This window comes from Aplysia californica, unplaced genomic scaffold (genome assembly GCF_000002075.1).
Source record: "Aplysia californica isolate F4 #8 unplaced genomic scaffold, AplCal3.0 scaffold00216, whole genome shotgun sequence".
In the NCBI taxonomy this organism is placed as follows: domain Eukaryota; kingdom Metazoa; phylum Mollusca; class Gastropoda; order Aplysiida; family Aplysiidae; genus Aplysia; species Aplysia californica.
In genome coordinates, this window is record NW_004797486.1 from 775655 (window position 1) to 794108 (window position 18454).

The 18454-nt window shown below is 37.2% G+C and overlaps 1 protein-coding gene across 1 annotated transcript; it reads left to right on the plus strand.

Moving 5' to 3' along the window:
- Nucleotides 1-509: 509 nt before the first annotated feature.
- On the plus strand, nucleotides 510-18078 carry LOC101853463 (putative deoxyribonuclease TATDN1; the record flags this gene model as incomplete). Its single annotated transcript, XM_005099527.3, is given in 12 exon segments — nucleotides 510-930; nucleotides 4061-4081; nucleotides 5234-5278; nucleotides 5421-5470; nucleotides 5970-6033; nucleotides 6333-6482; nucleotides 8394-8436; nucleotides 9563-9689; nucleotides 11409-11485; nucleotides 12516-12586; nucleotides 14083-14215; nucleotides 15795-18078. Coding segments are annotated over 12 exon segments (930 nt in total). The 3' UTR covers nucleotides 15913-18078.
- Between the last annotated feature and the right edge of the window lie 376 nt (nucleotides 18079-18454).

An 18454-nucleotide genomic window follows, 5' to 3' on the forward strand; every position in this document is an offset into this window, starting at 1 on the left:
CTGTCATATGACTGCCTTTTCTAATTCAAATTTATTAAATTTTGGAGAACATGTACGTCCAGTGTTCAGTGGTTAATAATGTAGTATGCAGGCTTAGATCTACTTTTTGTTTCGTTCTTATAGCTAGTCTATTTTGTGTTTTATATCCAATATTTGCCGGTAGTGAAGAAAACGAAAGCGAAAGTCAGCCAGGCCAGCATAGCAGAAACTGATACAGAAAGTAGGACAACGCTTTCATATTTTCGTGGAATACTGGGTTTCTATGAAGTATTGCACAAACTTGTGGCAGCGTATAATAACACCAGGGAAGATGGCATCGTGTAGCCCTTATCGATTCATTGGTGAGACTTTGTACAGTAGATATTCTTAGCACTTACCAGCCAAGAGTAAGACACGACACGTCAGTAGGACGTGGTAGTGATGACTGAGCGGTGATTTATAAACGTCTGATGAGAATTTTTCTTAGATCTAGATCTAGATCTAGATCTAGATCTAGATCTAGAATCTAGATGTTGACATCAGTTCTTTAGACCTGCTTTAAAAAAAATCCAATGAAAACGAAAATGAAAGTCAAGCAAACACTGGCGTACAGAAAGTTCATAGTTCATGACACTATGACTCATGACTTGCTCTGATGAGCCAATTTTCGTGGAAGACTGCGGTTCCATGAAGTATTGCACAAGCTTGTGTCAGCAATGTATTTATGCATTATACCGTCGAACTTGTCTCATCGTAGAGGATAAAAGTGGTCACTAAGACAGGTGGTTTTCTTGGACACGGTTGCAGTTATTGTGAGAAAAAAAAAAACTAAAGCGGGAAGAGGTCGTTTGAAACTGTGTACTCTTGTACTGTGGTATTAACTCTTTAGAGCAGGTTTGACTGTATTCACAACAGGGAAGATGGCATCAAGGGGCACTTTGCGATTCATAGGTGAGACTTGATAGATCTATATTGCACATTAAAGTTTGATTTTTAAGTTATTATTTAATTGTTAGCAATTTAGTATTTCATGAAAGAGTAAGAATTCAAAAGTTACGTCAGCACGGTGTAGATAGCTAAAAACAGTGAATTAAACACTTTAGCTAAAAACAGTGAATTAAACACCTTTCTGAAATGTTGACTGCATTACTTAAGAACTGATTTTTCACAAGAGAAATTCTACGATATAGGGCCTATATGATTCACTCTATTTAATTCAGTTTATATTTTACAGGATGATATAATGTTGTGATACATTTTTAAAAATTGTAGCCATGTTTGTATGTTTCCCCCCATTGTAAGAGATTCCAACACAATAAAAAAAACCCATGGCCCAAGCTGGGTTGTTTTCATACTTAAATGCAATTTTGATTCTGCACCTTTCTCGCCACAAGATTCCAAGTGAGTCCGATCAGTTGGATTACCTTTGATTGTTTTGATCACTACAGAATTTTTGACAGATTCAGGAGGTATAAAAGGTTGTTTTGAGTCTAGAGGTGGAAACAGTGGGGGATGAGTGAATGATGGTGTGTGCTCTTTGCCCCCCCCCCCCCCCCCTCTCCCCTCTCCCCCAATTAGAGTTTAAAAAAATGTGCACCTTAGTCTTAAAGAATGTAGTATAGGGTCGATTGTGTGGACATTCCCCCTTTTTCACCTTCTCATCTCCAAAACCAATGATCCAATTAGTCTAATTTTGCAGAGAAAGGTTTTTTAGACTCCGCTCCTGCTGAAAAGCAGTAATTGACAGTTTGGCTGATTTCAAATTCAAAACATCTCTGTAATGCTGACTGAGGTGCTGCCATATCGGCCTTTATTTTTCAGGAATATATAATTTGTATCAAAGTTGAAACAAAGATGAAATAGACAGTTTCAGCTATTACGAAATAAAAAAATAAAAATTCTCCAAATTCTGTGCAGAAACAATTCTATCATGAGGATTTTAGAATGATCCTTCTACTTCTAGTAAAAAGAGAGTAGCTGTCACTTAAGTTGGGAAAGTTATGAAGAAGGTTAGAGTTGGGTCGGAGCAGTTAGGTAAAAAAATATTATATATTCAAGGCCTAAATAATTGGAAGTTCATTATAATATCATCCTGGAAAAATTAGTAACTCTAAGGAATGGTGCAAGATAGAAGTTGCAGAGTCGTCCATGAAGGCCAGTTTACCAACTGTTTCTAGATACAGGAGAGTGCAGCAAGGATTTCCCTGTCACCTTTCTTATTTTGCTTGTACTAACAATTGGATCATGAAGACAACCACAGGACGCAGAAAGTGGAATCCAATGGACATTGAGGGCCTTACTAAAAGATCTGGACTTTGCAATGATCTTATTTTATTTTCAAACAGTCACCAACAGAATATGATGAAGGAAGTAAGATCAGATTAGATGTAGGTGTGTTCATAATGTCTGCATCGATGCAGTTTAGATCATATAGGAGGTGGGCTTCAACCCTGCCTTTTAGAGCTAAGATAGATACAACATCCGCAGGATAAAAATTGTCTCCTCAAGGGAATTGAATTCACATTTTCTGTGTGTGACAGCGAAGCACAATTGCTACATCACAGATACCAGTGAGAAACCTTTTAAATATATGTCTCACAGATGACAGGCCTTAAAGTACATCCAAACAAGACCAAGGTACTTTAGGATCAATTAATACCACCATCAATAACAATTATGATCAGATTACCGTCAGCGAAATATCACCAGAGGAAGTTGATTCCTCCACATACACAAAGCATTATTGACAAAGTTGGAGTAGCAGTAGCAAACATAAATGTAAAGAGAAGAATAGGTGAGACAAAAGGTGCTTTCACACAACTAAGAAAAATTATATGGAAATCAGGTTATTATAGGAACAAGATCAAGACAAGGACTTTTAACACCAGTGTCAAAAGTGTATTACAATCAAACCTAGTTGTACCAGCAGGCCAGGCCCACTTACTGCCAGGTTTTGCAGATGTGCGAAAAGGAATGCCTGTAATATAAACATAATATTTACGCCTTAACACCACCATCCACCAACAGTCTGCGAGTTGTAATGTCCTTATTAAACTAATGTAGATTTGCCCTGATATACTGCCAGAGAATTAGCCTCCAGAGGTGCACACTACACACGTTGCATGGCACCCACTTGGTGGCTGCTTGATGATATCTTTTCTGCAAATTTGGCCAGTTTCTAGTGCTTAATAATTGTCGTCGATTTTCACCTGATTTGCGCTGATTATAAAAATGCTGTTAATTTTTGGCTTTGGCCAATATTTAGATAAAAATTAGAAGGGAATTTTAAGTTGCATGGAGAAACTTCAAAGCGACAGGGCCACCTCGGCCTGCTGGCAAAATATCTAGCATCAACAGACATCTGCCTGTGAGTCTTTTATATTGTGAGGGATGACAATCGTTGCCATCCTGTTATACTGTCAGCCCCGTTCTGCCGCCAGATTTATGCTTGTCCCAAGGTAGGCAGTATAGCGAGGTTTGACTGCACCCTGTGGATCGAGAACGTGAAACCGACAAACCAAACTTCTAAAAAGCTACTAGCAGTTGTCAACTACCAATAGCTACTTTTAAAATATTTAAGTTCACAGACCATAAAAAAAACTATGGGAGGAAACATATGAACATAAATTAGATACGGAAATCAGAAAGAGTTAATTAATGCAAGTGGATTGGACACACCTTAAGAAATCCGAAAACGAATATTACCTATCAAGCCTTAAAATGGAAAGCACAAGGAAAGAGAAAGAGAGGAAGGCTCAAAAGTTTTCAGAGGGACTTAGATTTTGACTTAAAGAGCTCTTGTTAGGGGCCTATATAAAATTTCAACTTTCTTGGGTAAGAATATTTTGTTCCAATGTGCTATTTGCATTTAAATGGATTCTTCCAACCAATTTCACGTCAAAATTGATCCCCCAAATTTTTTATATATATTTTATCACCAGAGTAGTAAACTCTTCTGGTGTCTTTTCCATCAATTGCCTTAGATTAATTTACTTGAATTTTTTAAATTGATAAATGAATGTATTATTTTGTTTTTGTACTCCTTGTATTTTACAATTATCTTTATACTTATTTTTTTCAGACATTGGAGCTAACATTGCAGGTATGAATTTTGTTTATTTTTGAGTTGTGTACTATTGACCCATGGGAAAATTTTGCTCTGTCCTTGCTATTTCATTGTAAACTGATGTCAATTTTTGTCAGGTTTGTACAGAAACACGTGCAAGCCGCACAGACCTTGGCAGTGAATAGAATAAGGTTGATGATTTGTGTGCGTGTCATTATAAATGGTGACTACAGACTCCAAGGTTTGGCTCTCGACGTGATCCTATAGGTTGGGGGTTGAGTTTAGGGGTAGCATTCCTGTCTTATAAAAGAATATCTCTGCCTGAAATACCAACAAGAATGATTAAAAATGTAAAAGTCTAGGGAGATTCAGATGCCCCGAAAGGAGTATATTTGAAGCATTGTGGTGAAAGCCATTCTGAAGATACCAGGTGGACTTATTGACTGTTGACCTGTACAACAAAAATCGGCATGTGGAATGTAAGGATCGTTTACAAAAGAGGTAGGCGGGACTTATATAGATTCCAGCCTAAAGGAGTTCAGAAACAACAATATAGAGATAGAGACAGAAGTGCATAGAGAACTCTTGATAGACTGTACTTCGATACAGGATGAGAAAGGCTGGTGATGATGTATATTATATATATAAATGTGTATATATAATATATATGTATTCCTGGGGATACATATCGCTAAAGTATGCTCATACACATGTATGTTCCCTCGTGGATTATGTAGAGGTCACCCAAGGCTTTATTATTCAGTTCTGGGAGCTTTCTGTTAGAAGGGGTACTGTATATTGAACTGCATATATGAATTCTCCTGGTACTTTGATATTCAATTTTATACTCTCATCTCTTCTGCCACCACCCACCATTCATATACACATGCATAGACATTGAAAGCTGCTGCCTGAAAACCTATAAGTATCTCACGCGTACATGCATGTTCTAAAAAATATATAAAAATGATGTCTTTCGTAAGGCTAACTTTTTTCATGTGTACCCATGTATACTATACTTATACCCATGTACTCATAAAATGTACACACATACAAAAAAAAACAAAGTTTATTTTGATAGTTCATCATTCATTACTGGGATCGACCATTTTGTAATAACATGTGCTCTTACAGTATGATACAGTGTTATTCTGACTATTGAGTATATCTGTTTTCTGTCTCCAACAGATCCTGTCTATCATGGCAGATACCGTGGGAAGCAGGCCCATGAAGGTAAGTAGATTTAGTAAACTTAAAGTAATTTCTTATTGAAAGATAAGTTGTTGCTTTTTGTACAAGTATATGCATGTTGGTGTCAGGTTTCAACAGAATAGTATTCAGTATTTCAATAATTAAAATTTTCACCTTTTTTCAGATGATTTCTTGCAAGTTGTTAACAGAGCAAAGGAGTATGGTGTTGAAAAGGTAAGGATGAACATGATAACAGAGAAAGGGACAGTAGATAGAGGGCTATGTTTATTGAAATAACAAATACACTCGAACTTGCCTTAATGGTAAAAAGATAAACAGCAAGCATCCTTGATGCAAAAATTTGATTACCCAGTCTTCTCTATGAGGTTTCAGACGTTGATTCTACATACATGCATATATATGTGTGTGTGTGTGTGTGTGGCACCGTGTTGAAATCAGGCGCTCGTCAAAATAATGAAATTGGACGCTGTGAATAAAGTTACCTTGATTTCAGATTTTCACGTGAATTTCTTCACTTGTGAGAAATTTTTAATGCACTTGAATATCAAAATAGCAGAAAAAAATCAAAAGTACAAGGAAGAGTTAAGAATGTATTAGATATTTGTGTACATATTGCACTTTATTCCATTCTTGGCTACTTTAGTCAGTAAGATTGAATGATGCCCACTAGCATTGTGTTTGGCTTGAACCTAAATGTTATGTATTCCCTCAGATAATGATCACTGGTGGCACTCTTTCTGAGTCTCGGCATGCAGTGGCAGAGACAAAATTAGATGGTGAGTTAGTCCTCTGGAGAAAAGTTCTGAATTTATATTTAGGTCCTACCCATTACTGAAGGTAGTGGGATGATTCTGTTACAGTTTTTTCCTGTTATCCTTGTTGTTAATTTTATCAAATACTATATTCATTTCTTGAAGATGTGTTTATTGTTATTGTGTATTTTTATCTTGCAGTTTGTAATTGTGTGTGTAAGTGTGTGGGTGTGTGTGTATGTATTTGGTTATGAGTGTGTATGCTATGACCTTTCTCAATATTGTATTTTTATTGCTCAAGTCTTTTTTTGTTTTTTTGGTAGACTGCTTGTATTCTACCGTCGGATGTCACCCCACACGTTCTGTAGAATTTGAACAGAAGGCCCGAAGTCCTGATGATTATCTGAGGCAGCTCATTGATTTAGCTAAAAAGAACAAAGACAAAGTTGTTGCTGTTGGAGAAATGGGATTAGGTGAGTGTAAATATTCTATTAGTTATGACCTATTTTTCATACTGTTGGTTGTAGTTTCATTCTTTAATGGTACACAAGAGTTCGTTTATAGTTCAGTATTGATGTCAGTATACTTTGTGAATTTTATTGATTTTGAAATTTATAGTATTCTTCCTCTGCCTCATCCTTCAGCAATTTTACAAAGGAGCAGTGGCTCTGGTCATGCAACCACTCTTGAGCTGTTTATTTTAGGTCCTTTTCAAGCAAATGTTCTGTAGTCATGTGTGCAATATTTCATGGGCGTGCCTCTGATTATTGAATTGTAAGCTGCCTGTACATGTGTGCATTTATCCTGCCGTGACCTACCCTGAGTCTAAAACATATGAATTGCCTCCATCTGCTGAGCTTGTAGTTGTCTAGCTGGTCAAGGTCAGGATGCTGACGGCTTCCATGGTTTCTTTAAAGTCATCTTATTATTGCCTTTTCATCTTAGTAGGGCGTTTTTTAATCCTGTTTTCCTGCTGTCCGTCCTTCTTTGCCGACTCATCAGGCTTATTCATTACATTGTGGAGTCTGATCGGCCAAGTGGGCCATGGTATTCTTTAGGGTGTGGTCATTTTTTTTCTTTAAATTTTGAAGGCAATAGAGAGAGGGAGAGAAATAGAGAGAGAGAGAGAGAGAGAGAGAGAGAGAGAGAGAGAGAGAGAGAGAGAGAGAGAGAGAGAGAGAGAGAGAGAGGGAGGGAGGGAGGGAGGGAGGGAGGGAGGGAGGGAGGGAGGGAGGGAGGGAGGGAGGGAGGGAGGGAGGGAGAGGGAGGGAGGGAGGGAGGGGGAGGGAGGGAGAGAGAGAGGGAGGGAGGGAGGGGGGGGGAAGGAGGGAGGGAGGGAGAGAGAGAGTCTATATTGTTATCCCAGCAGACCTAATAGCATTCTGAAACAATCTCAACTTCTTGGGAACCATACAGTGCAAGCTTCCATTTTTTTAACGGGCTCTAAAGCACAAACATACTGAGAAGATCTTTTGCTATTTATGGCCGGGTACACATTTTCACCTGGGTGAGGTTAGGAAAATTCATGTTAAGTGCCATCCCCAAGGACAAAATGTCAGAACTGAGGCTCGAACCTCAGAACCTGCAAACTCATGATTACGAGTCCGGTAGCCTAACCAGTAGACTACTGACGCCACTCATACATAAAGATGACTTCTCTGATTCATGAGAACAAAACATATAATCTCAAGATGAAAAATCTTAAAGATCAGTTTTCAGTTGGATATAGCTTTGATAGTACAGGGACGCCTATTGTTTTACTGTGAAGCCTGATTTTGGCACCCTGTTTCTTCACCATAACTGTCTCAAAAAGATATTTTGTTGTTGAAGCTCTCTTAGTGTTAAAGTAACTTGAACAAGGTTCAAATCAGAAGCTAAAATTAGATACAGCATAAAATTAATCTTTTTTTTAAAGAAGAAAATCTCCTCTTTCACTCAAAATTGTGAAATTGGCGTGTACAGAAAGGATTGCAAAGCAATGTGAAATAGCAAGAATTTTGAAATTTAAACACTCACAAAACATAACTACATTATATGTTCAAATGAAGAACCTTTTTTTACCCTTACAAAACATGGCTATTTTAGGCTTCAAAATCACCAGAACTCCTTTATTTGCTAATTTATTTTTAAAAAATAACCGTTCCTATTTCTTTTTCTCTGGTTTATTCTGTTTTGTCTCCCAAACTACTATCATCATTGTGTCATATCCCCACCACCCGTACCCCTGATCTGTATCAGCTCTGCTGTCACTACATTCCATCGATAATAGTAATAATAATAGTCCAGACATAAAGTTATGGGGACTCTTTTGACTTTTTAAATTTGCTTTTAATCTTAATTCTATAAGTGGTTCTTGTCAATCCTCTTTATTGTCAACATTTCAGATTATGACAGACTGCAGTTCAGTCCCAAGGCAACTCAAATCAAGTGGGTTGATTATTTATGATAATATCTGTAAAAGATGTTAACTGAATTGTTGTTGTTATGCACCCAGCACCTTGTGGCCTTTGGTATTTTTAGTGTGTTGGCAACTGAGAGTGAGAGTTTTGTACTTTTGAAGAACATTATAACATATATACTTCCTTATTTTCCAGTTGGTCTTTGAAACTAGCCATTGCCTTAAACACCATGTCTTGTAACAAAATTTAACCATTTGAATTGAGGTGTAAGTCAGAAAATATGACCGCTGTGATCTTGTCTTCTGCAGGAGAAAATTCTTTGAGTAAACGGAGTGTCTCGAAAACAGCATATATTTGCGTCTGTTTTGTAGACTCTGATATAATAATGATAATAATAATAATAATAAATAGTATTTATGCTGCGCATGTCCATTTTCTGAAAAATGCTCAATGCTCATTACATTCATATAAAGATATCACTTTTTAAAATGACTGGACATGTGTGTATGGAAAACATAATATTATGTATATATTATGTGAGACAGTGTGTGAAATCAGGCGCTCGTCAAAATAATGAAATTGAATGAGCTGGCATTTTCCCGTCAGTTTGGCTATTTTAATCGAATTTTTAAATATAGTTTTGGCTCAACATCTGTTATGTCCATTCAAGAACACATTTCTGTGTGAATTTTACTGAAAAACGTTCATTAAAGGCCAAAAAAACGTCAGTTTTCTATTACCACTGGCTCTCAAGCTATGGAAAAAACCAAACTTTGGCAGCCATTTTCTCGATGTAACATCTGAAACCAAGTGACCTCCACCTCCTTCAAATGTAGATATCTTGACTTCTATTCAAGATAAATAGGTATTTTTTCATCAAAGGCAAGACAAATGAACAAGTTTTAAGATGATACCAATAACTCCACATGCACAAAAATTGACTAGTGCCTGATTGGAGATTGCAGATTGTGTCCGATTTTGAGCTATCGCCTGTTTCGTTATGTTTTAACTGTTTCACTGACATGGTAATATGAACTATTTTACTACTGACATCATCATATTCATAGCAATGTATATTATGTAATGTTTAAAAGCCAGTGTTACTTTTAGTACTATATACACTTTTATTGTACTATAATGTTATTTCCAAACAGGTATTTTGAAAAGCAAATGGAGCTGGTACATGAGACAAAGCTACCTGTGTTCTTTCATTGTCGGGTGGCTTATGAAGACTTTGGAGCCATCATTTGTCGCCACCGTGATATCATCCCAGGCGGTGTGGTGGGTACTTCTGTTGTGGTCACCGTTTTTGTTGTCTCTGACTTCATTTTCCAAGTGTGAGGCATGCTGATATAATGAGTTACTTCTTGCAATCTGGGAATGAAGATATTGGCTGAAAATCGACTCATGGGTCAAATTTGTAGATTTTTCGACTAATGCCATTTTTTTAAAAGCTCAACATGTCTTTTCCAGCTATCATTTCATACAAATAAGTTGAACAAACCCAAACTATAAATTTGACAAATTTACGTCCATAGGGCTGAAATCTATGAAGAAACTCATCAGTTACATTAAAAATCCAAAGTTACTTGCCCCTGACTTCTGGCTCTGCGGGTGAATTTTTTTTTAACCTTTTGAAATGAATTGGGGTTGTGTTGTAAAGTTCTATTTTCTCCTACAAAACTTCGATCCTTTTGGGAAATTTGCTTTACAATGGTGTACATTATTACACAACACAAAGACATACATATCACAAACTCAGACAACCCACACACCATTGTTGGTTGCCCACTGTGCAGGGCCCTGTGTACTGAGCTACGGTTAGCATTTGTTGCTCAAGGGCAAACTCCAGGGACCACCCCCTCGAAACGCTGTTTCACTGACATACACTTGACTTGCGTTTAGCCGTGCAGCTTTGAACAAAAAATGATGAACGGAGGCTCATATTATATTTTAAAACTGGAATTGGAAAGCAATGGCTCAATTCTGGAGTATTTCATAACAATACATAGCGATCAAAATCTACAATTTGCTAAATTCTTTTAAAGCTCAAAATCATAAAAATTCTGCTCTAGGAAATATAGAATGCTACCTTTGTTTTTATTTTGAGGTCTGAAAAATGTGTGGCGATATTATACAATCAATTTTAATGTTACTGAGTGAGATGGCCCAGTATGTGATTGATACTGCACTTCAAGTGTGATGCTATCGTGATGAAGAAAAAGAAGATAACATTATTCTTTATATATATTAGTATGGTAATAGATTTTGATATTCATCTTTGATTTGATGAGACCTAGTCACATGGATGGTGAGTCATGGAACCTCTGCAAACAGCCCAAATTTAAGCATATACTGGTGGGGATTTGAATTTGGGTTAGGTACCCCACTATCAAGCATGATACCTACTGGGATAATGATGGCTCACCCTGAGAATATTGTTCTATGTACACAGAGGGGAAAAGTGTGCATGTGGTACCAAGGCAAGGCTAGTCTGATGTTTTTAATTACCAAGGTAAAAACTTTTATAACACATGCGGCATGGAAAGGCACACCAAGTAACTCCTTCAAATTACGCTTAAACCCTAATTTGCATTCACTAGGTGCGTCACTCCTGTGAAAAGGTCTTGTGAATGAATTAACCCAATCCGTACGTCGTGTTTTACTATCGTATCCATATGACTTGGAGAACTCTGTGCCCCCACTTTCCGAAGAGGAAATTTACTTGTTAATCCGATCCGTACGCTTTGCGTAGCAGTCTGTCAAAATGATTTTTTGAGATATACTGAAAGTTTTAAAGAGATCTTCGTACTAGAAGTATTCTAAAATGTGAAGAATACAACCTGGGGGTACAAAATGACCGCGGGGCGTATGGATAGGGTTAAAATGTTTGTGTACTTATTGATTGTTTGAAAAGGGTGAAGATTATTATAAAACTGGCTGGGTCTTTATTTTGCTCACGCAATGAACAGGCATATTTGTACTTTCACTTCCAATCAGGTCCACTCTTTCACTGGCACAAAGGAAGAAGCTGCTCGTATGATTGATCTTGGGTTCTATGTCGGCATCAATGGATGGTAAGCAATACAGACCAGTTTTCTTTCATTCTATAAATCGCAGCTTGTCTTCATCTTTAGATTGTAGGGTTTAATTTGTGATTCATGAAAGGAAACAATAACAAAACACCTGAAAGCATTGCTTGTCACTGATGATTAGTATACGCTATCATTAAGAGTAAAGTTGTTCCCGCTTCCGATTCGGACATTGGGGATTGCATTGTTAGTGAGACAACTTCCTGGGCCTTCGGCATATTGTGGTAGGGTGGCCAGTTCCTTTCCACGCCGCCTTTACTTCCCCGACTCAAAGTCAGGTACCCATTACTGCTGGGTCGGAAGGAGGGGGCGAAAAAATGCGTGTCCGAACCGAGGCTCGAACCCGGACTTTCCGTTCGGAGACCAGCGCCCTACCGGCTCTGGCACCACACCCTCACGCTACCATTATCTTTACTTAATCTGGGTTATCTGGAGCCTTCCTTTATGACATGTTACAAATGAAACAGTTAAGTATCTCACTCGAACCTGAAGTATTGAATGGCACAGAAACTTCAGTCAGCCGTCATAGGTTCTATCATGCTTTTGAAGCCAATGAGTGCAAATTTTTTTTTCTGGTGGTTTTTTTTTTTTTAAACTTAAAATTACTTAACAATATTTCTGGAATCATGCTTTGAAAAGCCTGTAGGACGAATCTGCCTCATCACATGAATAGATGTAACTGTAGTGGTTGCAAACATTATGTGATCAGCTAATGAGAGAGTTGTGTTGTTTACCCAGCACTACTTTTGTGCTGCACAGAGAAGAGGAATCCTTTGGTGGGGGCCCTCGCAGAGCTGGCCTTAAGAGTGTCTGTGTATCGCTAGAAAAGTACACTGTTCTGGCTATGTAAGACAATGCGCATGTTACATGTATTTGATTTCTGCCAAATTCCAAGAGAAAAATCATGTCTATCCTCGTTTAAGTTTAATGAATGCCTTGGAAGCATAGACTTTGATATAAGGGTAATGGGATGCTCACTGTGTATCTAACTTGCCTGCTTCTCTTATGTTTTCAGCTCTATGAAGACTCAAGACAACATTGACGTCATGTGTTCAATACCAACTGATAAACTCATGATAGAGACAGGTATGACACAGAAGGGGACTTTTCAATACAATGTGTTTTATGTTTGTAGTTGTGGTGTCGTGTGAGCTATCTAGGGGAGAGGGTACAAAACTATAAGCAACATCTCTAATCTTGTTAAGTTTTTGCCCACACCGATGAGGAACCACAAAATAAAAATCATGGTGTCTGGGATACATTGTCTGAGATATGACAATACTTTGCCCAACTCTGTACTTGGGCACTGTGGAAGTTCTTATAGTGCACAGTGAAGTCCGCTTAAACTGAACTCGATTTATCCAAAAAACACAGGTAAACTGAAAGAAAATAAAATCCCTGAATTTTTTTCTTCTATTTGAGCTTACTTACTTTACTTTACTTTTATCCGTCGCGTATACCCTTCTGGGTGTCGTGGGAAGAAAGTGACGTCTCTCTGCCACCAGCCGGAGAGCTTGGGTCAGGGGGATGCCGTGAGTTGTTAATGTCTATTTGAGCAACATCTTTAAATCTAAAACCTGGCTAAACAGAAGAAGATCCTGTGGTCCTGCAGATTTCGATTTAAGTGGACTCCATTGTAGTATTTAAAAAAATATTATTATGGAATAAAAACCAGTTTTCTTTGGAATGTGGCTTGAAATAAATCATTGAAGTCTGTAAACTTTTTTAGTCTAAGCATTTTGAATCCCAAATTATCGGGGATTTTCATTGAGAGATAGAAGGAGAAAATTTGGAGTTAGTAACATGATACCAAAAACAACACCATCAAACAACATAAACGACGCACATTCGAGTAATGATAAACTGAGACCAAAAAAGGGGGAATAGTGTTGTGTGAGTGTTTGCAGGTAAAGAAGAAGTCACAAGAGGCTTTTCTTACCTTATACAATACTCCAACAGCAAAAGCTCTGTAAGAATGAAGGAAGGCAATACAGACTGGTGCAAAATAAGATCTGGAGTACGACAGGGATGCGTTCTATCTCCCCTCCTGTTTATAATATATATGGACACAATAACGCAAGACGCAAACCAAAGCCCAGAAAGCCTAAATGAACTTCTGTTCGCAGAAGACCAATGTCTTATTCACCCAAACCAACAAAGCCTCCAAAATCACTCAAGCGAACTGAACAGCTTCGAAAAATTTAACATGAAAATAAGCACATCAAAAACAAAAGTTATGAAAGTGAGCCAGAACAGTAGCCCCCTGAACATCCATGTCAGTAGTAAACAACTGAAACAGGTGAAGGAGTTTAAATATCTTGACAGTACTTGTGTCACTGGTATTAAAAAAAGAACAAAAAGACAATATTTCTGGCGAAGTATTTTGTTTTTCCATGCAGTGAATAGAAACTTTTGTAACTTATTTGTAAAATTGTTTGCAAAATGGCATCTTTCTCTCTGGCCTGCCGGGAAAAGGCTGGTTTTGAGTAGGCCTACATAATGCCTTTGCAGATTTGGTTAACTTTGACCATATCGCACCAACTGGTTGTGTGTGGTGAACATTATTTTTTTTCTTTGTCCAGATTGCCCCTACTGTGAAATTCGGTCCACACATGCAGGATACAAGTCAATAAAGACACATTTTGAGTCGAAACGGAAAGAGAAGTTTGATCCAAGATACATGGTCAAGTCAAGGAATGAACCGTGCACCATCATGTAAGTTTTCTTTTTTGCCTGTAATTACAGTACAGGTTGCTTTTGATCAGGTGATCTTCAGGTATTGTAATGTTTTCATTGCTTTTGTTAACGTATTATGGAATAGGAAAGAAAAAATCCTACTTGGTATTGTCAGGTTATTTATCTTTTTACATGATTTTTTAAAATTATAAGATGAGATGCAATTTCAACATTTGTGAGGCAACGGGGTGGAACCAGGCGCTTGTCAAAATAATGAAATCAAAGAAATCTGCATTTTTATTGCCGTCGAACAATGAAAATTTTTTTTTTCTTTTTTGTCTTAACACCTTTTATGTCCATTTAAGAACACATTTATACGTGGATTTGACTAAAAACATTGATCAATGGCACTAAAATATCTAAATTTGCAGTTCCAAGGGCTCTCAAGCTTTGGAAGTCACCAAACTTTGACGACCTTTTTCTCGCTAATTTTACGTCTGAAACCAGGCAACCCCCAACTCCTTTAACCCCTTCAATGCCGCAGGTAAATTGGCCCCTGTGCTGGGGGAAATCCCATGAACCAAGGCTGCTCTGGGGTGACCCCACTGTACCTCCCATAAGTTTTATATTTATGAATATTTCGTCATGAATTTCTGCTCGTACATTCTACATTGAACCACATTTCTATTTATATAATTTTGGGGGGATTTCATTTAGAGACAGATGGAGAAAAGTTGAAGCTAGTAACATGAAGCCAAAAACAACACCACCAAACAACATAAACAACACTCATTCGAGTAATGATTAACTGAGACCAAAAAAAGGAGAATACATCTTGTGTGAGTGTTTGCAGGTAAAGGGGAAGTGACAAGAGGCTTTTCCTACTTTATACAATGCTCGTACAATACATATATTTACTTGTAAACCCTTCTGTGTTTACTGCCAGTAAATCATTTTTGTGTGGTAGATAGTAGATGTGTATATCAAGATCTTTCCTCTCTTCGAGCTAAAATCTGAATCTGATGCTTTCAAATGGAGGGGTGGGGTGGAGGTAAACGTAAAGGTAAGGTACCTCAATAATAATTACAAAATTTTAGCAGTAACTTCCCTTATAATTTGTATCAAAACGAGCTCTGTCACAGCCCCGTAAATCCTACGGGCCATAGGCACAGTGCTACCCGGTTCAGGCCGGTAAATTCTACAGGCTCAGCAGCAAAGAGGTTAATTGCTAATTATCTCGACTTCTATTCGAGATAGATGGGTAATTTTTTCATTGAAAGCAAGCCGCATGAAAAGCTTTGAGATGAAACCAATAAAACTCAACATGCCTAAAAATTGATGAGCGCCTGATTCCACCGCATTGTGACTCATTTGTATGACTTGCTCTGTAAAGTACCTTTTTCTGCAGCCTTGGATACATTGCCTTATGTATAAATTTATAAAAGGCATTGTCACACAGTTTCTTTACCTCTGTAGAGAAGTCAAAGGATTGGTCTTTTTGTAAAGGGACAACTAAATGAACTTGAAAGTAATGTAACTTTCAGAAATGATTTTACAAACATTATATTATTAATATTACAAATTATTTTTTTATGCATATGATATTTCTCTTTGGCAGTCAAGTGTTGGAGGTGATGAGTGCAGCAAGAGACGAAGACCCACAGCAGCTGGCTGATGCTATGTACGACAACACCATGAAACTGTTCTTCGGTGGCGAGGCTAAAAGCACGTCTTAACCTGCCTTTTTGCACTGGCTCTTGAAGTATTTGTAAAAAGAAATGCTGCTGCCAATTTTTGGGGGAATTAATTATGGGATTGAAATTTTTGTCTCTGATTTAACTTTTTAATTTTTTTTAACATGCATGATTGTAGTACATTAGGCCATATTCCTCGTTTATGCTCTTCATGATGTGTCAAGTTCAATTTTTACCTCTTTCGTTTAGGGCAAAGAGAATGTCTGTAATGGTTTAAAATGTTTGACTTTGAGCTTTCATTTTATACTTAGAAATTTTCATTTGGTTTTTTAAATTATAATTGAACAAAGGAGAAAGATGGAGATAAGTTCAACATTTTTAAAAACATATCCTGGTAATGATTCCTTAAGTTATGTTGCTGTAGAGTAAGTGACATCTGTCATGTATAACTATAACAATACATGACCACATTTTCGTCAATGTTCAGTTTATCAATAGCATTTTTAACAGCAAGCTGGTTGGGTAAAAACAATTTTATGTGATTAATTAATTGCCAAAAAGTAGGGCATCTAAATGACCACCTGACTCAAGTTTTAAGTTTCTTCCAATAAAGTTTTTTTTAAAGATTGAAATAAAACATCCCTGTATGTAAAATTATGTGGCAGACGATTTAAAAGGTGTTTGGACAAGAACAAATCGAGTTACTGAAAAAATTATGTATGATAGTATAGTCACCCCTGGCTTATGTACACCACAGAGGCAAAGAGACCCATTTTCAAAGCAAATCCATTGGTAAACACACATTCTAATTCTGGTTTCACTTGTAAAAACCTGGCTTCAACGAGAATGCTGACATAGATATATATATATATATATATAGCGAGAAAACTTTTAGAAATATAACAACAATCACATACATGAGACAGAGACACAAATATTCATCAGTGAGCATTATTATAACTGTGTGAAACTTGTGAGCTCTTGATCATTGGTAGTTTGGGTGTATACATATATCTTACCTGACAAACATGTCATCTGAGAGTATGCTGCATCTTTGATATCAAACCAATCACATTGTTTAACAAAACTCGGCTTTATGTGACACACTTTTATGCTTTCCGTGTGAATTAAGTGGCGTCAGTTGTGTAGTGGGAAAACTGCCAGACTGCCCGTAAGGTAAGGTCTGGGCTCGGAATGGATCCTGGTCCAGACTCAAGATGTCCGTGGGTGGTTGGTGGGTGCTCTGGTGTGGTTTGCTCCTTCTTTCGTATCAAATATATCTATCATTATCATCCTTATCTCTCCTTTTTAGGTATGTTACTCTCTTGTAACCACATCTATTCTTTGACACTTATGACCTTATTGTGTTACAAGTGCTGTAAAACTCTTACTAAAACTAAACAAGATGTCTATGGAAATTAGACTTTATACTAATTCTTTTCTTTTCACCTAAGTGGAAATGCTTTTTGACAAAGACCATATGATAAAAGGCCTTGTCACTGTTGTCAGAATAGGCTTGTTTGGCAACATCAAATTGTAAAGTGCATAGAGCCTACTTTTGAGTGAGCATAAAATAGTTGCATATTTATACAAATGCATTTAATTTATGTGCTGTTTATGCAGTCTTATTATCATTTTTTTATTTCAATATTTGCTAAAACCGTGGGAGCTCTTTTAATAGTCACTTTGAAACCGTGATAAATATCTACTTGGCAAGATTTTTCTCCCGATGGAATGGTCAATGAACGCTTTAAAAAAAAAAAAGGCATTTTTACGTCCCATCGACACAATTTAGATAATTTAAGAGGCGGACATCTGACCCTGCCTATCAGTTTCATAGCTTAACCATACAGAGAGGGCCGGCATCCCAGCAGAAAGACCGAGATTAGATAGTTGATTAAAAATGCTCCTCATTCAGCTATTGAACTCGGGGTACACCACAGACACCAGTAACGAACACTTGCTGGTGGAATTGGGAAAGTAGGCTACAGCTTTCAGTCAGCATTTCTATTTAGTCTGTACTATTTTGAAAAACAATAGTTTTGTCGAGTTTGTCGTTAATCCGTTATGAATGAACACTAATAAGCTTTGTCACAATATTCAATTGTTCTCAGTAGTCTCAGTGGAGGAATAGAGCTCAGTTTTTATCTGCAAGTCGTTATGCATTCATGCAAATGTCTATCACAGTCATTAAAAGTATCACTGGAATATCAATTTGTCTTATTCTCATTTCTGATGTAGGAGTGTGCTGTGGTAAGAATGTCCCAATCACAGTCTTATTGTGAAGTTTTAAAAGGCGTCTGAATTATTAGTATTGTATTGTATGAATTCCTTTTGCTGTTTTGTGCGTTTTTACTACACAGTGAAACTCACATCCAATGAACTCGAACGCAACGAAAAGAGGATCAGTAAAATAACAGGTATTCAACGAATACTTAAACATGAAACCTTGGACTCAGGGAATTTTCTTGCAGAATGAATAGCCTCTGCTTATTAGGCTTTGCACATTTTTTCCAGCAAAGAAGCTTATTAATTTTCTTCTCTCTATTCATTTTAAAAAACTTTCAATTGCCCTGCACCACAA